The 23,910-nt window shown below is 37.4% G+C and overlaps 1 protein-coding gene across 1 annotated transcript in view; it reads left to right on the top strand.

Moving 5' to 3' along the window:
• Positions 1 to 23,910, top strand: part of DIAPH3 (diaphanous related formin 3) — a 486,334-nt gene that overhangs the window by 354,936 nt on the left and 107,488 nt on the right. Inside the window, exons 26-27 of the mRNA XM_058548276.1 lie at positions 8,180 to 8,275; positions 8,757 to 8,816. Of these exons, the coding sequence (XP_058404259.1) occupies positions 8,180 to 8,275; positions 8,757 to 8,816 (156 nt within the window). The remainder of the gene's footprint in view (positions 1 to 8,179; positions 8,276 to 8,756; positions 8,817 to 23,910) is intronic.

Genomic DNA, 23,910 nt, shown 5'->3' with positions numbered 1-23,910 from the left:
TTGGGTTAAACTAGGAGCCTATGAATTTTGTGCATCAGCTACACACTCGAAACAATTCTTTTGAGGAAACTGAGCTTTCCTTCCCTATTCCCACTCCAAATTCCAGGTGGTTTCCTTAGATCTCTTATTACTGCTGAAATTATTACTGCTGAAATCATGTAAAATGTATGTCAGTAGACGATGGCAGTAAAAAAGGAACTTGAAAAGCCCATGCAAAGTAAACACAATGGGAAGTGGTCACAGGTTGAGAAGAGCCGTTTCTTCTTAAAATCCCCTTTTGCATATCAGTTTGCCTGTGGCTTTTCCTCAGCCCTCTTTTCTTATCACTGTACACACTCTTCTTAAGAGAGCTCATGCTCTACCATAATATCAATAACTACCACAACAAAGATGAACTGTTATCAAGTGCTTACCATGTGCCAGGCACTCTGCTGAGCATTGCACATGATTTATCTCCTTTAATCCTCCCAATACCTTGTGAAGTAGATGCTGTTCTTATTCCCACATTAAAGTCAAGGGGAAAAAAAATGAAGGTTAGTAAGGTTAAGTAATTTGCCCAGAGTCACACTGATTGCTAATTGGAAAGCCAGTATTTAAATCCAAGTTGTTTGAACTCAAGACTTGTGTTCTCTACCGTTTCACAATGGTAACACTCTTTTCCATAACTTCAAGTATGACCAGTATGCTTCTAAGTTAAACCCATAACCAATTCGTCTTCCTCAAGTTTTAAACCTATGAAACCATCAGCCTCCTAGACACCTTGAATCACCTACAGTTGGATCTTATAAACATCTCAGTGTTATCCAAAACTGAATTCATCTCTATGCTCAGCCCCGTTCTACCACCAAACAAAATAATTCAGTTCTTGGTGAATAATATCTACATATATCCAGTTGGCCAACGTGGATACCTGGAAATTAGCCTCAACTTTATGCTTTAATACTCCGTGCACACCGAGATTTTTCTGTTCTTCCTCCTTTCTCTTTTCCATTTTCACCACTTCTGTTCCTTACCTGGGCCTTGCAATCACATTTTGCCTAGATTTAAATCACTAAACCTGTCTCTTCTCAGAGTGATCTTTCCGAAGTAGAAATTTGACTATTTCTTCCTAGCTTAAAACGAGTTAATGGCTCCCTTAAAAATAAAACCCAAACTCCATACATAGCCTGACATAGTTAGTGCCCATAACTGCCTCCTCAGCATTACCTCTCAGCACGCCCCCACAGGTGCCCTGCTCTTCATTCCTGCAATATCTGAGTTCTCCCAGGTGGTTCACGTCCCTCCAGACCCCTGCCTTGTACAGCTGTTCTGTGAGCTCTTGCAGGGCCTTCCCCCTTCAGGAAGCTCTAGCAAATGTAAATCTCTTCTTTAAGTCTTAGGTATCCAGGAGGCCTTCTGTGTCTGCTGTCCCTTCTCCCTCCGTCCCACACCAGGCATCCTTCCTGGGCTGGAGAACTCCATCATCGAGCTCCTCATGTTGTGTTGTACCATTTGTTACCCCTCTGAGTCCCCTTATCAGAGGAAAGCACATTTAGGCCAAGAATCAAACTCTTTCTTCATCTTCTCCTTCTCAGTCATCTCTTCCTGTCAAGAATTTTTTTTTTACTTCCTTTGTATCGATCAACATAATGCCTGCAAAATTAAATGAAATATAATAGGCTCATAACACAATAAAATTTCTTCTCCCTTTCTCCTCTCAACTCCATCCCACATACCAGAGGCAATCACTTTTCATTCTTAGGGGTTTTTCCCTGGTATTTACCACTTCCCTATTTCTAGATAATATGCTTAGACTATTATTTGTCAATTTATTCATTTTAGACATTACTGAGTTACTGCAAGTGGTTGAAGATTTAGTTCCCTTATGCCCTCTCCTGACTTACAATTGCCTCATATACCCCTCTCCTTTACCCCTGCTGTCTTCACATTATAATTGTCACAATTGATTGTCACAAGAATAGCCAAAGTTTATAATATTGCAACTGTGTAAATGTTCCTCTCCCCTCCAGTTAGTATTTCATAATTGTTTCCTGTTGGACAACAATGTTATTTTTAGGCTTGTACTAACAATGTTTTTTTTTTATTTACTTAGTATTTATGCATACCTGTCACTGTTTTATCCAAACTCTCTGACAGGTCTGTGAAATAAGCAGCAGTCATTTTTGCAAACAGCCCAACACAGCAGACTTGCTTTCAGTTCCTTGGCCGCTGTTCTCTCCTATGGCCCAGTTTTCTCCCATATGATCTCAACTGGCTGTTCTGGGCCTGAGATGCAAGTGTCATCCTGGGAATTCTTTTTCCCACTTTGCTCTTTTGTCCCCTCCCTTTTCCTGGATCTCGTGTTTTTCTTTTTCTTGCTTTTCTCCCTTGTTTTGCAAAGGCACACCGTCCAGTAGCTTTCTAAGGAAGAGTGCATAGAGATTTGCATTTCTGAAAGTGTCCATTTTGAATCCTCATCTTGTTGGCAATGTAACTCTGTCTTCATTGGAAATAATTTCTCTTCAGAATTTGAAATCCATATCTTTCCTGTCTTCTGGAATTCAGTGTTGCTATTGAGAAATCCATTTCCATTCTGATTCCTTCCCTTTGTATGTAACCTATTTTGGTTTGTTTTTAATGTTCTAGAACCTTTTAGGATCTTCTTTATCTTCTTAGTTATCTGCAATTTCAGTGTTGTATTTTGGCTTGGGGAAAATGGAATAAAGGAAAGAACATTCCTGCCGTATCACTGCCTTGTCTTTTTTCTCCTGCTCTTTATATTGAGGTGGTTCTTCAGATGCGCCGCTCCCGATGAGGTCATATGCGCTTTCAGAGTGCCACTAGCACCTATGAGGAAAAACTAAAGTCGTACTCGGATATTTCCAGGGCCTTTCTCAGGGTCTGGCCCATAGTGCTGAATGAATATTTTTCGTGATATGGAAATGAGTTCCAAAAATATCACCCAAATTTTTGTCTGCATTTGAGGCCAGAATTTCCAGCTTACTTCCAGAAGTTATCTGAAAGTCTCTGCTAGCACTGTGCACTCAGATGTCCCAAAGGAAACATTATTTTCTTCAACATTTATTCCTCACTAAACTCAATATTATTAAAAATTTTTCGTATTTTCTATTCTTCCAGTCATAGGCCCTAGAGACCTCAGACATGTCTGACTCACTCCGTAGCAGCTCCTCCCTCTCTGCTTGTCCCCATGTCCTCTTGATTCTGCTTCAGAAATACCCTTAACTCTTTTTTATTTTTATTTTTTAAGATTTTATTTATTCATTTATTTTCCCCCCAAAGCCCCAGTAGATAGTTGTATGTCATAGTTGCACATCCTTCTAGTTGCCGTATGTGGGACGCGGCCTCAGCACGGCCGGAGAAGCGGTGTGTCGGTGCGCGCCCGGGATCCGAACCCGGACTGCCAGCAGCGGAGCGTGCACACTTAACCGCTAAGCCACAGGGGCCGGCCCTTAACTCTTCTTTTTCCATTTCCCTTGACACTGTGCAATTTTTTAAAATACCATTTACAAATGAAACACAGTGAAATGTTATTCAGACAGAGCAAAGCTTTGACTGTGGCTGTTAGTCTATTTATTTAGAAGAGTTTTCACAGCAGGAGAGAGGCTATAAATATTTTGAGTATAAATTGACTTGTAGTTAGAGAAACTGAATTCTAGTCTACAGTAAAAAATGGCTAATTTTTATTTCTCTGGTTTGTATTAGAATAATGTAAATATGAGTCATTTAAATACTTTATGATACCTCACTTTTATTTTTATTCATATATTTTGCCTTCTTTGTACCTATTATTCCTTCTGCCAGGTATGTCATTCCCTCCCCAAGTCCCTGCCGTGGCCAGCTCTTGCTTATTCATCAGGTCCTAATTCACCAGGAAGCCCTACATCTCCAGGAGTTCAGATCGGTCCCTCCCATAACTCACACTTTTCTGCCTCTTGAGAACAGAAAATATTTCTTGTTAACTCTTGGGGCCTAGGTATCCTTGGTGCCTAATAATGTCCTGGTGCATAGTAGGCCCTCAGTAAACATGTGCTGAATGAATAGTCTAAATGCATTTTTAACATTTGGAATAACTTCTTCATTATATGTCTCCATCTTACACATTGGATTATTTTAATAGTCTACTTGTACTTCTGATCAGAGCTTCCCTTAGAAATGGTGTTATTCAAGGACATAATCAAATACACTCTAAAAGAGTTTATTTAATTTGTAGTGTATCTAAAACAATGCTAGAAACAGAATAAAAAGCAGGTGTTTCATGAACTTCTCATACTGCACTATAGAGTTCATTTATGAATTTATTTCCCTACATTTTTATTTCACTTAGCAATTTACCAAGTGCTTTCATTTGTATTATCTCACTTGATCCTCTCATTAACCCTAGACAGGTATTATCTCTATTACACATGTCACAGATGATTATGTAACTAGTCCGTGTCACACAGGAAGTTAGTTGAGAGCTCAGATAGAATGCAGGTCTTCTTTCTTTGGTACTGTATTCTTTCCATTATGCATGTGGGAGGGAAGGCCAAGAAAAGCCATCAGCTCTGGGAAACAATAGCAGGGATAGAGATTCCAGGTGGAGAGTGATGGACGAGAGAGAGAATGTTTGTGGAGAATCACAGGCAGTTGCCTTTAGCTGAAGAATAGGTTGTGATTTTGGAAGTAAGAGGTAAGATTAGAAAATTGATTGGAATCGGTGTCGGGGCAAATGAATGAATTGGGACTTTATATTGTGGGAAGTGAGAGATACTGAAAATTTGCGACTGGAGGATTGAAGATCATAATTCTGCTTTAGGACTTAGTACTGCATGGGATGAACTAGGGAGAAACCAGAAGCAACGTGACTCCAGGCCACTCATGCGATATTTCAGGTGAAAAATAATTCACTTCTGGACCACCAGCATAAAGTTTAGTGAGAAGAAGAAACAATGGATCAATTCTTAAAATATTGGGGAGTATGCATGAACAAGATCTGGCAACTGAATGGGTATATGAGACAAAAAGGAAGAAACAAAGCTTTGTTGTTTATAATGGTGGTGGGAATGCACTCCCACCACTTCCCAGGCCCCCTCTCCATCCATGACCTTTATTCTCCTGCATGATTCCTCCTTTCAGCTGACCATATTAGTGCCTCATTTTTTAATTTAGTCAACATATATTAATGAACACTTTCTGTGTAATACTATCATTTTGCTAGGTATTAAAGATAGATGAAAGCCACTGCCTTCAATGAACTCATAGTCCAGTGGTAGAAACTGTCAAGTAAACAATATTGTAAAGGATTTATTGCTATAGGTACCATGGGCCATTAGGACACAGAAGGGCACCCAGTTCAGCCCACGTGAGTCAGGGAAGCATTCTCAGTTCTTTATCTTGATGGAGGAGTTGGCTTGGTGAAGAAAGTGGGAAAGATGTTCTATTTAGAGAGAACAGCATCTTCGAAGGCATGAAGTGGAGAACTTGGAGCTGTGGTGTAAGTCGTTTAGTGAGTCAAACGTGTCAGCATCTATCTCCTAAGAACAATGGGATATCCTACCCAACCATAATGTAATTATCACACTCAAGTAACTTAAGTTGGTGCAATATAGTTATTTAATTATTTAATATCCAGTTCATTTAAAAATTTCCCCAATTATCCCAATAATGTCATTTATAACTTTTTTACAATCAAAGAGCTAATCAAAGATTGGGTGTTGCATTTAGTTGTTATGTCTCTTGATCTTTGATGGTATTTATGGTTTTTAAGAACCCCGGCCAGTTGTTTAGCAGAAAGCCCCTCCGTTTGGATTTCTATGATTGTTTCCTCACCCTTAGATTCAGGTTAAATATTTTTGTGCACAGTACTACACAGGTTATGTTGCATCCATCTCAGTGCATCGCTTCAGGAGGCAATTGATGTCAGTGTATCCCATTATTGGTGATGTCAAATTTGATTACTTGGATAAGGTGATATTTGCCAGATTTCTCCATATCCTGTTCCCCCACAGCCTTATATACAATGGGTTTTGTAGCCATTGATGATTTCTGCCTGAATCAGTTCTTACTAGTGAGTTGTAATATGGTGAATTTTCTATTTCCCTTATATCTTTGACATCTATTGGTTAACATTCTTCTGTAAAGAAGAGCTTTCTCTTCCCCCATATTTATTTTTAATTTTTCACTATCAGTATGGATGCACGATTCTTGTCTTTTTTTCCATTGTGTAATAATCCATTCCCATCATTACCATCAGTGCTCAAGCTGTCCTAAATTTGGCCAAGCTACCCTCCAGTCTGGCTCCTCTGCTCTTTTGATACATCTCTGTCTTTGAGCATAGTCTGATTTTCTGACACAACAATATGTTCTGGATCATTTCACATCTTCTTGGTCTCAGACCTAGAATCAGCCATTTCTCTAAGTACTCCGGTTCCTGTTAGTGAGTAATGATATTTAGAAACCAAGATCTGAGGGCAGGGTGTGCTCATTGGTACAGCCGTGTCATTACTTCTGGGCTCTTTGGGGCACAAAGCTAGGAAAAGTATTTTTTTTTAAACCTTGAGCTTATATTGATACCTGTAAATTTAATCCAGCTCTTTATGGTTCTTCCTTTCCTTCTCCCATTCCATATTTGCATTTCCTTTCCCAAAGTGAGCATCCCTGTCATCAGCAACATCATTGTATTTACCCATGTGCTCAGTCTTATAATACACATATAATAGTTTCAGAATCACTATGTCTATACCACCACCAACAGCAAACTTACTAAGGAAAGTTCAAATTTTCTTTGTAGTTCTTTTTTCTTTAGATTTTTTTAAATGTTTCCTTTTACTAATCAAGTATATTCACAACCTTAAATATTTGGCATTACCTGCAGTTCTTTTTAGGAAAACTGTAGTTGGGTTTGAGTGTAAATTTCTAAAGATAGCCGGGTAGTTACTAATTAAAGTGTCTGAAATATTTAATGTATTTTAATTAAAATAGCCATCGAGCCACTTTAGAATTAAATTTACATGTAAATTAACAACCTCCACATACTCTATTTCTCACCCACCTTGTTTTTGATTACACCTACAAGGTTTAATACTTTTCTAAAAATATGAAATAGAACCAGATGGAAAAGGGTCGATACACATTTATATTTATATATCTGTTTGTAAACTGTAAATGAGTGTGTTATTTGTACTTTACTGCATTCATTTGTCATCTGTTCCCTATAAAGGGATTGTCTCAAAAAAAAAAAAATATGAAAAAGCCAGAGGAAAATAGTTTGCTGTTACTTTAGACATAACTGTATACCAGCTATACAATTTCATAGAGAATGCCTGCAAATCACCTTTCTCTAAGGGACAAAAAAGTCTTTGGCTTTTCCTTGAATTTAGGTTGGGCCAGCAGTTTCTTTGAAGCTTTTTTTCCCCACTTTTTAAAAATAATATTTAGCACTGACAACTATAAATAGATGTGAAAGATAATGCAATATTTGTTGAAAGAATTGGCTCTGTAATCACATCTCCATTAATTATATACAGAATGTCAATTTAAACGAATCATAATGTGATACAGTCCTTTAGATTTTTGAGAGCCTCTTTTGGTTTATTTTTTATTATAGAAGACAAACTTTTGATACATTCTGTAAAAGTTTGTAGTGATTGTTCTGTGTCACCTAAAGTCGGGGGATGATTATCCTCTGATATGAAGCATCAGTTTTTGGGAGCATGTTCACAAAAGTTAGCCTGGAAATATAATTTTGTACAATAAGTTTAGACGGCAGAATCTCAGTAACAACAACAAGAACACTCTCCCACACCTGGTCGATTTTAGAATAGAAGCTGATCCTTTGAAAATAACCCATTTCTACAAGGGAAATGTGATTTATGATAACCTGAGACACAGATATGACTAGAACCACATTCCATTTAAAGTTATTGTGCCACCACACTATAAAAGCAGTGCTCTAAAGTGAATCAATGGAACTCAGTTCTCTTTGGTGCACAGTAACATGGGCACTGATGACACAGATTTCACTAAAAGATATTTGATTTATGAGAGAGTTAAAGTCCTATCTTATTTTGAAATTGCTGGCTTAGTCCTGGCATCTGATCTTTTTTCCCCCTACCATCACCATCACCAGTTTCTGTGTATGCTTTGACATTGCTATGGTAACCCTGAGGGCTGATGGAATTCTCTGCATCTCTCTTCACAGAGGGTGATGAGACAGGAGTGATGGATAGTCTGCTGGAGGCCTTGCAGTCGGGGGCTGCCTTCCGCGACCGAAGAAAAAGGACACCGAAGCCGAAAGGTGAACATTATACTTGTTTCTTGTTACTTTCTGGGGAATTATCACAAAGAACAATCCCTTTTTTTGTAAAATTCTTTTAAAGTCATGCGTCAAGAATGTAATGCTGTGGGCAACAGTTCTTCAGAAGTTTCATAAGTTTGCATAATTCTTCCCTTGCAATGACAAATGTCAGAGAGAGAAGCATTCCAGTTGGCCAATGTCAGTAGCGCATTAACAAATCAATGCACTGAACCTAGAAAATCCTGATTAGTGTGACAAGCCTCATCTAAAGAACCATATGTACCTTATCCCAGTGGAGTTTACAGTAGCATAATTAAATGGGAAGTAAAAGTCATAACATTATTGCTTCAAGTATTTCAGGGTATTGAAGCATTGCTTTGCTTCCAGAAATATTTAACCTTGGAAAAAAGTCCTGTTATACTTCTTGAGATGAACAGACCTCTATATTAAGTTTCTGTTAATTTTTTCTTTTTTTTAACAGATATTCGGCAAAGTCTCAGTCCAATGTCTCAGAGGCCTATTCTGAAAGTTTGTAACCATGGTAATAAATCGTATTCATAAATTGCACATTCTTCTTATCTACTTTTATCCTGTTGATCTGTGATTTTAGTAGGTTGCTGTGAAGTTCTCAAGTTTCAATATGACGAAAATAGTAAAAATGTGTGGATGTACATATTTGCTATGAGCTTTTTACTCGTATTTTCCATTCCTACATTATTGCCTTGAGGTCGTGTCTGGGGTTCTTTCAGGTCTCAAGTTGAATTATTTTTACCATTATTATTTGAAGTTAAACTCACACATTTCTGAGGAGTGTTGTCCAGTGCATCCTTTCGAAAGCAGTGTCCTTTCGTAATACTATTTTGAATGGTGGATTTACTTTACGTCAGGATAAAATTTGCAATATTGAATCTGTTACCTTGTTGACTCTACCATATTTGTCAGTACAGTTTGAAATACTGTGACCAGCATTTTAGCAAAATCATTAATACAAATGAGCTTCATGTGGTATTATTGTAGAAGGATGTGCTAGAATCACTAAAAAGGTGAGTTAACATAGTCTCTGATATATATCTGAGATTGACGCCTTTCGAAAATCTCTAACTCCTGCACACTCACCTTCATGGACCCCTCTTCCTCTCTTTAAGATGCCAGTTCTTATTGATTGGGTTTTATTTGCTTTGGTTCCCTTCCCCTCACTGTTATGTATTATGGGCTTCTGCTTAATCTTCCATAGTCAAAAACAAATTCATCCATTGTGATTGCCATTTTTTCAGAGTGAGATTGTCACCAAAGATTGCCAGATTTATAAATGGAAAAGTACTTGACAGATTTCATTCAAAGGTTGTTTTGGGTGCGGCTGAGTTTCAAGTTCTAGAAGTATTAATGCGTGACTGAGTTAGAGAAACTTATGTCAAATTTCTAGGATGGACTAAAAAAATGATGAGGTAAAATGGATGTAATGATCTCTTAATAGCTGTGGATCCTTACTGCTCAAGATAAAGTATTTACAGTAGATGCTTAATAAATGAGAGGAAAGGTAAAAATCTGCAGCAAAATTTTAAATAGATCTTTTGACTCTTTTCAAAGTATGTTTTTATTATTGTGTTGCCTTTTCCTACTCTAACAATAGGAAAAAAGAATTGTAATAAGTCAGAGAAATTCGTTGTGGATAATTAATCTCTAACTTTGGGTTATGATTTAGAGTCATTGTGACATACTAAATAATGGCAACAAGTGTAGAGGATAGAGCTATCCTGGACCTCAAAGATTATTTTATTTTATAGATGAATAAATGGAAACTCAGAGAGACTGACAATTTCCCAAGAGCAAGGGTGAGCTAAGAAGTAGCAGCAGCATGTGCCCACTTTCTCAGGAGGTCCTTTCTGAACCGCAGTCTGAACACTGTAAAACTATATGCTCTTATTAGCATATAGTTCTTATTAGCATATACTGTTAGCTAATATAATGCTCTTAGTAGCCCCAATATACTCTTATTAGCACTCTGGTTTTTCCCATTTTGCAATGCTCATTTCCCTTATTGTGTCTTGTTTCAATGTCTGCCACACTACTCCTGAGTCCCATCAGGATGGGGACAAGGCAATAAAGGAGGAGATCTGTCCTTTTTACTGGTGTAACCCCAGTGCTTTGCTTGGTTGGTGCCTGACACATGGATGTTTGGTGAGAATCTGTTGAATGAACGGGCATATTTATGTTTAGGCTTGAATGGAACAATTAATGTATTGAGCAAAATCAGGTCTCTGGATGTCACCCAAATAATTGAGATGCCAAGTGCTAAAGCTCCATCTGTGAACACAGTTAACCCCCTCTCATCTGCTCCTCAACAGGTCATCTGTCATCAGAAGGTGATATTTGATCATCACTGTTCAATGCTTCAAAAGGTTGTTGGATCAGACGTGGAGGGTGTGGTTCAATCTTGATTGGATCATTCACTCCTTAGAAGTGGAGTGTTACTTATTAATTAGATTTCTTTTGCTTGCTTAATCAAGCAAAATTTCACAAGAGTAAATAAAACGGAAGAAAGAGCATCTGCTAATGAGTACAGGGCCTTATCTCATTTCTTCACACAGTGCACTCCAAACCTAAAGATTTTCTATAGTCTATAGAAAATAGTAAAACTTCCTCTTTTAAGAAAAGATCATCAAAATATTTATTAATGCATTTTTGGTAAAGATCATAACCATATTTGGGTGTTAGTGAATCAACTGAGCTGGTTGAAAATAAAAGACCAGAGAGGGAAGGAATTACATTGAGAGTCTGATGCCAAACCGAGAATTTGAACTATTGAGATTTTTGAGCAGGAAAATGACAAGTCTCAGCAGTGTGTATAAAACTGAAGTGAAAAATATATGAGAGAGGAAAGAATAGACAGGTAGAAAGGACTTCATAGCCACCTTGATGCCAACATGGATTGGCTGCAAGGGATGGAGAAAGAGTCAGAGCTTATCAAGATTTGAGGAAAGAAGCCAGGTCTAGAGCTCTGTGTTAAGAGACCCTCACAGACAATTGTTTAATGCTGTGCAAGCAAATGAGTTATCTAAAGAAAAATCTTTAAATCCAGGGAATGGCAAGTCAAACACTGAACCTTAGGAGTGGACACAGGTGAGTAAATGAAGTGAGTGAGAAGCAGAAACAAGATGAAAAAATAGGGGGAGATAGCATAATAGTGGCACCTACATTATGAAAGTTGAAAAAAGACTTGCAAGAACTTGGTTTCCTCATTTCTTTTTCTTTTGTTATTTGTTTGTTTCTTTCTTTATACAACTCAGTGGTATACCACTGAGTGACTAGTGTGTTTCAGGGTACATTAATTTCTACTCTCTTCAAGGACTTCTCCTCCCCTGTACACTATACAGACTGTGTAAAACATTTGGAACAAAGGTTTTACAAATAGAACTGTTTAGCCACACGTTATGGTGCATCTGCCTGCAATTTGACTGCATCTTCATTAGATGGTTCTCTTTTCATTAAGGAGTACAGTGGGATTTTTTTTTTCGCAGTTAAATGGATATAGAGTAATCAGAAAGAATTCTATAAACTATATGCAATTAAAATCTCTAATGATAAAACTATTTAACTGTGACAAAATAAGATAAAACATAATCAAAATTTTAGGCAAACACATTTTTAGTGAACATCCATAACCTAAACAAAATCTTGCTATATTATCTTTACACTAAATCAATTCTTAATAGCCTTAATTTGGATTTGATTATCTATTTTTACTCTTCCACTTATATATGGGGCTTTGAGAGATTTTTATAGAAATAAGATTGTATTGCCTCCAGGCACAGCTGCTCTGCCACTCTTAGATTTGAAGTCAGAATTAAATGTGAAGCTAGTTAGATATCTTTGAATTAGCATATTTCTCCACAAAATAACTCTAAGGGAGGCATATAAGACAGGCTTTGTTGTCGATGTATCAAAACTTCACACATAATCATCCCTCCTCCCTAATCCACTCAGTCTTGGGTCCCCTTATTTCTTGACCTACCTTCTCCCCAAGCAGCAAGAATTTGTCTTGAGGCAGAATTACAAAATTGCTCAAGTTTTCAGTGGTGTCTACTCAGCACTAGCTGCCTTAAGGCTTCTTTGAAAACAATGAGGACAACACCAAACCAGTCCTTGTCTAGAAAACTTTCTCTATCAAAGTCATAAATGTTGACAACTACCATTTCCGTTTCTTTCAACTGTATCCTATTTTAAAGTAGAAAGAGCATAAGGAATAATGTAGTAAAAATATATGATTTTACTAAATGTCATTGGCTTATTTTCTTGAAATATTTTTTTGTTCTCGCTGTGATGAACCTGTACCTGCCAAATAACCTAAGAAAGGGAGCTATTAAAATACTAATTGTTTATGACACCCTTACTCTTGGGCTTTCAAGCAGAATCAAATGCTACCTGTAACTGTCAAAACTCTTAAATATTTTTTAAGGAGACTTTTCTAGGCCAGGAATGTAGAACAATTTGGGTGATTTCATATTTTATTCAAACATGAGTCTCTTGTATTTACTATGTAGTCAAGCAAAAGGAAGAATGAACTCAGCAGGGCTCCTGCCTAGGTAAGGATGCCCTGTGGGTAGGCGTGAAAGGCCTTTCTAATTTATAGTCAGGGCAGGACAACCTTTTGGCTTAGTCATTATCAAACACGCTCTTAAGCATGAACAGGTTAGAAAATTCTCAAGTAGTGAGGACTTCAAGTTGTTTTAAAAGGACATTTACACAAGAAATAGCAAGTGCCTTTCATTTAATGAGCATTCGCAAATGTATGCTGAAGGCTAGTACTGAATTGAGTGAAAAGGAGATAAAGAGCTATTGTATAAGGAAAGTAAAGTCCTTGACTTTCCTGAAATAGTTATTATGATTAATATGTCTCTTGTTCTGTTTGTGTTCCATGGTGGACTATAATTATTATGGTCTTTTAAAATTTTCAGCCCACTCTAAATATCTCCTTTTCTTTGGGCATAGATTCAGAATCCAGGTTTATTAAGGAGTCAATGGATAGACTTTAGAAGCTCCTTGAACTCTCTGTACTTTGGTTTTAGATTTTGTGTTCGGGCATATTTTTTTTTCCAGGTGAAAGGATTTGTTGATTTTTATCAAATTCTCCAAAACAAGAAAAGATTAAAGAATAATTATTGATTTTTATTGTTTGATTACTAGTTTGTTACAAATTTTCTCTATTTTTACGTGTATATACATGACGTTTTCCACATCTGTGATTATCTCAGTGAAAGTTTCGTTCTCAAATGACAAACTTTCATTGAGATAATCACAGATGTGGAAAACATGTCAAATTGTTGACAGGTCTAAGATTTTAACGACAAATTGTTTAGGATAAACCATTAAGATCCAGTGAAGTTAAGGTTCACTCAGAATACAGGGAGGTGAAGGCATCATCTGTACTGAGATGGTCATTAGTCTTATTGGATCTCCTGGGCAGGAAGGTGTGCAGGGCTTATCTGAGCTACGAGGGAAGGAGGAGCGTGAGAAGAAGCAATTCACAAAGCCATGGGCTTCAGAAAGGCCAGGTAGGAAAGGATGGGGGAGCACCTGGGCACAGATTGGACTGAAGAACATAGCTGTCGTTATTCTAGTCAGGAAGAGCAGTTGCGGTAGACTAGTAGAAACTGAAGCGAGACAACATGGGTTGGAGGAGGAGTGGAGGCTGTTCTTTCTGAAAATCTGGATATGAAAGAAAGAAACAGAAGGGAAATAGCTGGAACTAGAACGGGTTGTGGTTTAATGAGTGGGTTATGTTTCTTTGCCTGTTGTGTGACATTGGCTTTACTGTCTTTGTATTCTGAAGGGAAGGAGCTCTGGAAGGGAGGGATGAGAGTTTAGTGGGGCAGTAGTTAGGATGAGGTTCCTGGGGGATGGGATGGAAGAGAGCACAGGTGTGGAGAAGCTAGACAGTAAAAGGGAAGGATGTATGGAGAGAAGTGGACACAAATATTGAGTAAGGGAGAGTTTGCAGATCTCACCTGCTAATATCTGTTTTCTCTGAGAACTAGGATATAAGGTCTCCTCCTGAAAGGGGCAGTCTCTGGGTGAGGAAGAGAAGCAAGGGCAACGAAGGATGGCCATCTCCCATAGGGATTGTGGGGGGTAACTGCTCAGGGAGATGCAAAAGCTAATGACCCAGCCAGAAAGGGAGACTATTACTCGTGTAATAATAGTCTGTAAAGTCTGAGGGGAGGAAAAGTAGCCAAGGTGCTTCCCAGGCCCTGTGGCAAAAGGCAGTTGGTTCTCCAATAGCCTAAAGGTTCTAAAGTTAATCTCCGAATGTAACCATAGTGCTCAGCTTGGCAGGGGGCAGGCTGAATGCACTTTAGAGCACCAGCCAAGTGGAGTCATTCCATTTTTTAGAGGAGAACGTATTTCATATTTTAAAACAGTGCAGTAGTTATTTGAGAAAATAATGGAAACTGTTGGAACATCTTACATGATGTGAGTCTCAACATTGTTTGGGTGTGTGTTACCTATGAGGAAGGCCTTCTAGCAGGGAGGGTGGTGATCCCGGTGCAACAGGCCTGTGCCAACTACATTACGTGTCTCAGATCTTTTCCTACAAAAACGACACTTGTTACTAAATTCACTATTTCTAAGGTACCATTAGATTTATGTTTATATTTTATTTGCCCTCGTTAAAGGTCAATGTGGAGTAGCCACAGATATAGAAACCACTTTTCAAGATTGTTGTCAGTATTAAAAGTAAATGTTTTGCAAACTGCCTACCTGGCACGTAGTAGGTACTTAAAAAATAGCAGTAGTTGTCCTTATTCACTATTTGTGAAAGCATAAAACTAGCCAGATTTTTGAATCCTGTTTATAGAAGACTTGAATGATCTAGCAAATCCGTCTGACCTTGAAAAGCAGCACAGAGTCAGGCTGGGGATTTAGAGGCAGACAGGTCTTGATTTGACTTCTTGACTTCCTAACATGGTGACTGTAGCAGGTTATTTAACCTTTGAATTTCCTTTTCCTCAGCCGTAAAAAGAGAAGTTACACTACATGCTTCACAGACTATTTGGAAGATTATGTGAAAGTACCCTACTACAGTACCTAGAATTGAGTTAGATATTCAATAAATTCAATATATATTAATTCCCCCTCGTTCTTTCCCCTTCTCCATCTGCCTTCCATGATGCATTTGTCAATAGAAAGTTATAAATTCTTGAGCAAAGTGACAGTACTTTGCAGAACGAGTGTACTAATTAGATTGAAATTAATTTTCTTACTGTGAGTAGTTCCTGTATTGCACTTAAAGTGCATTAATTGGTATGAATTAGTTTAGAAGGAAAAAAGATGAAAAATTAGAAGACTATAGAGACTTTTGGTTTTAAAGTAAAGATGTTTGTATCCCGTTTTCCTCTTGGGAGGCACCACAAAGCCACCGGGAGAAGGAGTAACAAAAAACAGTTTCAACTCCTGTGAAATCAAGACATCTTTAAGCTGGAACAACAACATATAAAGACAGACTAGAGAAGAAGACGATGCAGGAAAGAGAAAGCTGGAATCCAGGTGTATTAGCCTCCAAGGCCACCATAACAAATTACCTCAAACTGGGGGCCTTAAAACAACAAGAAATTATTCTTTTATATTTCTGGAGGCTAGAATTCTGAAATCAAGGTGTTGGCAAGGTTAGTTCTTTCTGGAGGCTTTGAGGGAGAATCTGTTCCCTTTCTCCTCTCTTCTGTGGTTGCCAGCAGTCCTCGGTATTCCTTGACTTGCAGCTGCATCACCCTGATCTCTGACTCCATTTTCACATGGCACTGTCCCTGTGTGTGTGTCTTCACATGGCCCTCTTATAAGGACACTAATCATTTGGCTAGGTCCCACTCTAATCTAGTATACCTCCTCTTGATTACATCTGCGAAGACCTTATTTCCAAATAAGGTCACATTCACAGGTACCAGGTGTTAGGACTTCAATATAAATTTTGGGTGACACAATTCAACCCACAACAGCAGGTGGCCCCAATGAGAAACAGACTGATTTAGTTCTCACGACACCACATTAGGGCTCAGGAATCACAGGTGCCAGGAACCACTGGCAGGAAGAAGGAGGGACACAGCTGAAATGGGGGGATGGTAGAGGAGCACCTCCCTCCAGGTAGTGTGGCTGCCAAGTCCAGACTCGTAACCATTATACTGCACTTCGCTCCTCCCTCCCCTCTCCTCCGTCCGGAGAGGAGACATATACTGTTTGGAAAAATTGTCCTAGAGACTCTGGAATACGAGCCAGAGGTGAGGTGTTCCAATGCAGATAGGGATTACATGAATACAGAGGAAGGTCTTTAGGAAAAATGAATGGCAGAAACCTTTTCTGGCCCCCTCCTGTCACTTAGTCCCTGGTACATAGGAGCCAAGCTTATACTCCAAGCGGATGACACAATGTTCCTCTGGAGATAACAGTCTAGAGAAAAGGACTTCAGATACTGACATGGGCCCCCGCCGCTCAAAAAAATGCTAGCTAACTTCAAGAGTAGCCCACAGAGAAGCCCATTATTAACAAAAACTACTCACATGAAATTTTTACTCTTAAATATTAATTTGGGCTAAGGATCTATCAGCTGACATTTGAGGAAAAACATCAACATGAAAAATGAAGGAAAAACAAACCATTTCTTGGTAAACAGAAAATGTGGAGAATAACGTAATAATTGCAAAGATATCAAAGATTTCAATGATGAAAAGAATAGGGTGATATATGTAGATATAAAAGATGTATGTATTAAGAACTAAAAAATCTTTTGGACATGAAAAATATGGTAGCAAAAAAAAATAGAGGGAAAAACAAACAGAGAGAGTTCTAGGGGAAGATCAGAGGAAATAATTGGGACTTACAGATAATCCAGTATATTCTACTGTGCATACAGTTGTATACCATTATATTTGTATAATTGTGTACAATTGTATGATTGTATTATAAAGGTTTGGGGAAAAGTATGGAAAGAGTGATAGGTACTAGGGAAATAGGCAATTATTACCTCTAGCAAAAAGAAATATATGCAATCGTAGTACACTTGTAATTTTACATAGCCTCGTATGCTACTTTATAGTCATGATAACATAAATACTGTGGTAGTCAGACTCCAGGTTGGCCTCCAGTGATCACTGCCTCCTGGTGTCCACATCCTGTAATGTACTCCCTAAACATTTTCCAAGGTTAGTCTGTAACCAGTTGAATATAGCAGAAATGATGGTACGTCACATCTGAGATTAGGTTACAAAAGATATTGTGGCTTTCATCTTGGCCGCTCTGTCTTGCTCTGTCCCTCTGTCTTGGTTCTGGGGTAGACCATGTTGTAAGCAGCCCTTTAGAGAGACCCAAATTGTGAGGAAATTAAGCTTCAGTCTATCAGAATAGGAAATGAGTAAATAAGGTCTAAAATTGATTAATCAAGAGATAGCAGGAGAAACATAAAAAGGCAGAGAGTCAGGAGCAAGGGACTGCTATATTTCATTGGAGGCCTTTTGGATTTCTTTGTAACATAACCATTAACTCTAAAGAAAATTAAAGTTTAGAAATATTATAGGTCTTAATGAGCAACAGGCGGGCAATCGGGATAGTAAGAATCTCTGAGAGTAACTTAGTTTATCCCTATTAAAATACAACCAGAGCCAAGATCTCTTCTTTCATTCGTTCATTATCTCCTTTTCTCCTACGATACACTGATTGCGCTTCATTTTTCCTTTCTCTCCCAATACCGTATATGACTCTAAAGGAGACTTCTCTCTGTTCTAACTCTCAGCTTATCATTTTTATGTCATCCAGAAACTGAAGTGCTTTTTATTGTACATTCCTAAGAGTGATAGGGGATGATAAGAGTCAATGATGGTAGTGCCTCTAGCTCAGGATAATAAATATGCTTTTTCATATAAAATGGACAGTCTTCCAACCCTTCTGTGTGTGTGTGTGTGCTGTAGATAACATTGGCCAGTGATTTTGCAGCACAGATCTGAATACTTTTCTTCCTTTGTAATTGTTAATGTGAGAGAAAATAATGACGGAAATGAGTAATAGAGAAAATCAAGTACTCCACTTTTTTTTTCTTTTTTTGCCTTTTAGAGCAAAAGTAGCCTTACAATGCTGAATAAGAACTTGATGGCTAATCTGTATCCACTGAATCCTTAGAAAGCAAGAGAATGGGATGAAATTAGCATTTTGAAACATTAGTATTAGTGATAATCATTGGCTCTTTGTGAGTAAGTGTCTTAGTACATTACACTGGCCTCACGAAAGCCCAGGATGTAGCTAGTATAGCTAGAACTGTTTGTGCTTTGGAGGGAAATGTGGTATGACTACTTGTTATGTAGTCTAGGTAAGGCGACAAATATTTTTCTACAGAGGTCCATAATTTTTATTTTAAAAAGGTCCATAAAATTATTGAAGAAAGCATTGACATGCATTCAGAAAGCTGCATGTCCCATTGATTCCCAAGTAAATTAGGAATTATTAGTGTTAGCCATCATGTACGTTATTGTGATGTGACAGCATGTGGCTTAAACAGTTTCACCATTTATTAGCGCTGATATTAGAATAAATGATAATGATCATTAAGTGCTATGTACATTATCATTTAACTAATCATGCTTGCAATCTCCTTTATTAGTCAGACCTCTTTTGTTTAATTAATCAGAGGAGCCATCTAATCCTGATTTCTAGAGGAATCATGAAATAAAGGAATATTGAAATATGCTCAAGAAAACGGTAGTCCTGACCATTTACCTCATATATCGACTTTATTTACCTTCACCTAGTCCATTATAGCAGCCTCAAAGTTAAAAGAGTCTGGCAATGTTTTAAATTTTGAAATATGATGATTTAGCCTATTAAATTATATATGCATACTTTTCCCATTAAAGCACTTATGCAGCAGAAAGTGCTAATATGATATGCAAATAAAAACAAATTTCTCATTTACCAACATATCCATATTGAAAGATGAACCAATAAATACTGCTTAGATTTAGCATTAAAAATGTTAATAACATCTTGTATTTTAGTTCTGACAAGCCAGTAACTCAAAATCTATAGAACTTCACAGCTACAAAAATGAGACACAACTAAGAAACTTTTATCAGTCCTTTTATTACTTATTTCTTCTTAATATAGTTAGCCTGAGGAGTTCTTAAGCTGATGTTTGATAAACCACGAACAGGGTTTTATTTAATCAAAAGGCTATTTTATCACTGGATGAAAAGCATATTTTCATACCTTTTTCTTAGTCTTCCCCATGTCCCAAAAGAGGAGAAAAAAGACAGAGAAAATGACCTTTTAAAATTCATTGTGTTCTCATCAGGTAACTTCTCAAATAACGATGATGATGCTTTTTGTGTGTGTGTATTTTTTTTTTTTTTTGATAAGGAAGATTGGCCCTGAGCTAACATCTGTGCCAATCTTCCTCCATTTTTTTGTATGTGGGACGCCGCCACAGTATGGCTTAATGAGGCATGTATAGGTCCTCACTTGAGATCTGAACCCTTGAACCCCCCGGGACGCTGAAGCGAAGTGCATGAACTTAACCACTATGCTACCGGGCCGGCCTGATGCTTTATTTCTGAATGTGCCAACAGATATAAGTGAAGGGCATCATGCGTGAAGAGATATCCTGTACAGCCCTACCGGGCAGAGAGAAGCACTGCCAGAGAGAGCTCCTGGGATCTGTGCTCCACTTGCAGCCTTGGGCAGTAGCATCCTCTCTAATAAGTCTCAAGTCTTCATCCCTTCTTAAACACTGCTCTTTCTGTGTGCTCCTCACTTGCAGGAAACTGCACGTGGCCTGTTACTCGCCATTTTGTTAACTTCCTTTCTCCTCATTCACTGATCCCCATTCCCTTTCCTCACCGGACATGATCCACTCAGGGTGAAATAAATATATTCTGTGATGGAATAAAGTAAGGAAAGTCAGTAACTCTAGGCACTATCCTGTAGAAACTTGTAACATTGCTTAGAAATTAACTCTGTGTCTTCTACATATTTGTTTTAAAGCCGGGAAACTGGAGGGTTTTAGAGTAATTTTTTAAGTTATTATTTTGTTATGAGTTTCCATATCCTGCTGGTATACTCTCCTTGTGGTAGTTTGCATGTCCCTGTGCCCATCTCTCTATCTGTTTTAAAAAGTGTAATTTATTTTTTCCGTGTTGTAGCCCCATATGGTTCATCACATGTCCCTCTTCTAAACAGATCTCCAGTCTTATCTAGATAGAATCTCTTTGTAGGTTTTCACTAAGATCTTCTTTAACCCTGTTACTATCCTCTTTCAACATATACCAAACATTATTTGTCTTTCAGAATCAGGAATAACAGCCTGTAAGTGTACAAACTATTGCCTCATCAAAGCGTCTCTGTTTCACTCAGTTACTTGGCACTGTGTATTGTACTGCACAGGGTGGCTTGGTTTTGTTTTGTTTGAACTTTCCTTATACTCTTTTGCTTCTTCCCTCATTTTAAATGTAAACTTTATATTGAAGAATAACATAAATATAAAAAAGTACATAATTCCTAAGTATGTGGCTTGATGAATGCTTATAAAGTGAACTTACCTATGTAACCAGTACCCAGATCAAGAAACAATATTAGTAGAAATGCAGAGGCCACTCCAGGCTCCTCCCGTTCATAAGCTCACATCCCACATTATCCTGACTGCAACAGCATAAACTGGTCTTACTTTGTCCTTTTTATAAATAGAATCATACAGTTGTGATCAGTGTTGTTGTGTGAAGTTGTGATTTGTTCCTTTTTATTGTTATTTAGTATTTCACACTATGAATATATCACAACTTTGTTTCTTTTGTTGGTGGATATTTATTTTGTTTCCAGATTTTGGCTATTACAAATAGTGCTGCTAAGAACATTCTTATAAATGTCTTTTGGTTCTGTCAGGTATATACCTGGAAGTGTAATTGCTGTTTCCTTGAGTATGCGTATGTTCAGCTTTAATAGATACAGCCAAATAGTTTTCCAAAATGATTGTACCAGTTTATAGTTCCGTCAGCAATGTATGAGAGTTTGATTTCAACAATTCTGGTAGAATATCTCATTGTGGTTTTGGTTTGCCTTTCCCTATGAGTAAGTTGAGTACCTTTTAATATGCTTATTAGCTTTTTGGAATCCTGTTATGTGAAGTTCAAGTCTTTTGAAGTTCAAGTCAATCCTGTTCAAATCTTTTCCCAATAGTCTGTTGGCTCACAGGTGTTTTTTATAAGTAGATTTTGACACAATTTAGAATTCCATCATAACACTTATGTCAAACTGCCCGTTAAAGGAAAGACTATATCACTTTGTAGTAATATAATACTCCACATGGCTCAGATCATCTAGTAAGAGACCTTAGAATGACAGGTCTGGTCAGTATTATACATTATTAGAGCAAGCATGTTGTAGATTCTGCTGCCTGCTTACCCTCTTCTGTTAAATTCCCTTTGGTGCACCTGCCCATTGTCTTTTCCTCCTTGTCATGTGATAGCAATCCAGGGCCCCTCTAGCTTCTCTGACTGAACTGCAGACACTCCAAGAATGTTACTCTAGAAAAGCTGACCATGTCATGGTAAGACTTCAGAAAATCACTTGTTAAATGAATGAATGCATGAATGAGTGAATATGTGAAGACATGGAGGAAAGAATACACAAATGACTGCATAACTGGGTCTTTAAGTTGGGCCTCCCCTCTAGGTCTGATGTACATTCCATTATGCCCCAATATTTACTATTAATCAGGAAATATTACTTGAGTGTGGTGAACTATTGTCATAAAATCTTGTCCTCAACTTGTAGCTCACAAACATGAATTGGGTGAACTCTCAAGGTAACAAACTTATAACACATTTAGATCAAATTTTATGATAAAACTTGAGTGGCTTCTTTAAAATACACAGACTAATTACCAGAGGAAAAAATCCTTCATATTTACCCCCAAACACATAATTCTACTGTTGATGAATAAGATCCAGATTAAGTGAATAAATGTATAAGTTTCTCCTAGAAGGTTGCTTTCATTTATTTGCCTCAAAAAAAATCTATAATGTCTTCCACAGTCAAATTTGAAACATATTAATTCTGGTAGTTTTAAATTGAGAAAGAGTTAATATGAAGAAGAACCTACTTTTATTTTTAAAATGTTGATGCTATTCTATGCAAGCAGAAAAAGTTATGTGGTTTCCTAAGTATGTGTTTCTAAGTCCATCCCTTACCATGTTTCTTCCCCTGTAAAATAAACAGTTATTATTCTTTTACAATTTAGATCTCTCTTTCTTTTTTTAGACTGAATATCCATTTTGATTAACATTTATAGTCAAGATCTAAAATATGGCAGTTCAGTATCTAGTCTATTTTGATGCTACATTTGAACCAATTGAGCTGCCTTTTAAAAGTAAAGCAGACGTTGAGTTTGTTTAGAAATCACCGTATCTTAATTTTCTGATTGAAACATCTATTAAGAGTAGAATATTTTAAAAATACAGAAAAGCATAAAGGAGAAAATAAAGTTTACCCATAACCTAACTACGGTTACGCATTGCTTAACGAGAGGAATACATTCTGAGAAATGCATCGTTAGGCGATTTCACCTTTGTGCAAACATCATAGAGTGTACTTACACAAATCTAGATGGTATAGCCTACTACACACCTAGGCTATATGGTACTAATCTTATGAGACCGCTGTCGTATGTGCAGCCTGTCATTTACCGAAACATTAGTATGCAGCGCATAATGATACTCATATATAAACATTATTGATATTCATCTTTCTAATTCTTAACGTATACACATTTTTAAATTCAGACATGCCGTGCATAATAAGTTATGTTATGAGTATTTTCCATATAACTTGAATTCCTCTTTTAACATTGTTTTAATAGCTGTATAGTATCCTGTAATAAAAATATCCATACATTACTTAACCAGCTTCCCTAGGGTTTGACCTTTAAATGGTTTTAAAATTTTTACCGTTATAATAAATAGCACTATTTCTTCAGGAAAAGTTAACAGATATAAACAATTTAAGGCTTTTTATACATATTACCACACTACCCTGGATAGGGTGAAGGGATTATACTAAATTGTACTCCCACCCAGCAGCCAATGGCAGTGTCCATTTTTAAATTCTCAACAGCACTAGATGTGTTTCAAAATTTTTACCATTTAGACAAAATGATGTCTCATTGTTGCTTTGCATTTTTCTATTAGCAGTGAAATTGTATTTTTTTCTTTTATTATAACTGACAAAATGTGAGAGGCAGGAAGACCAGAAACAGAGGAGGGGAGAGATACTTGCTCAGTATTTCTTATCAAACTATGTCATGCATTAAGGAAAATCATAAACTTTAATGTTGTTATCTTCTCTGTCTTATTTCTCCACTAGGAGCAATTATTATTACTGTTTATTTGTGCTGATTTTTCAATGCTGCCAGTCCAGGTGTAGGCTTTATTTATACATTTTGACTGTTAATAGTAATAATACAATCAACTCTTGACTTATTGGAGTAATGAGATAGAGATTGGGGATGGAAATGAGAGATAGACCTAAATCCCGGTGACACATAACTGGTTAAGGGATGGCTGGGATCTCAGACTGACTCTCACCGCATTCTCCAGAGGTTTGGGTCA

This window comes from Diceros bicornis, chromosome 9 (genome assembly GCF_020826845.1).
Source record: "Diceros bicornis minor isolate mBicDic1 chromosome 9, mDicBic1.mat.cur, whole genome shotgun sequence".
Classification (NCBI taxonomy): domain Eukaryota; kingdom Metazoa; phylum Chordata; class Mammalia; order Perissodactyla; family Rhinocerotidae; genus Diceros; species Diceros bicornis.
This window is presented reverse-complemented; position numbering and strand designations above follow the sequence as displayed.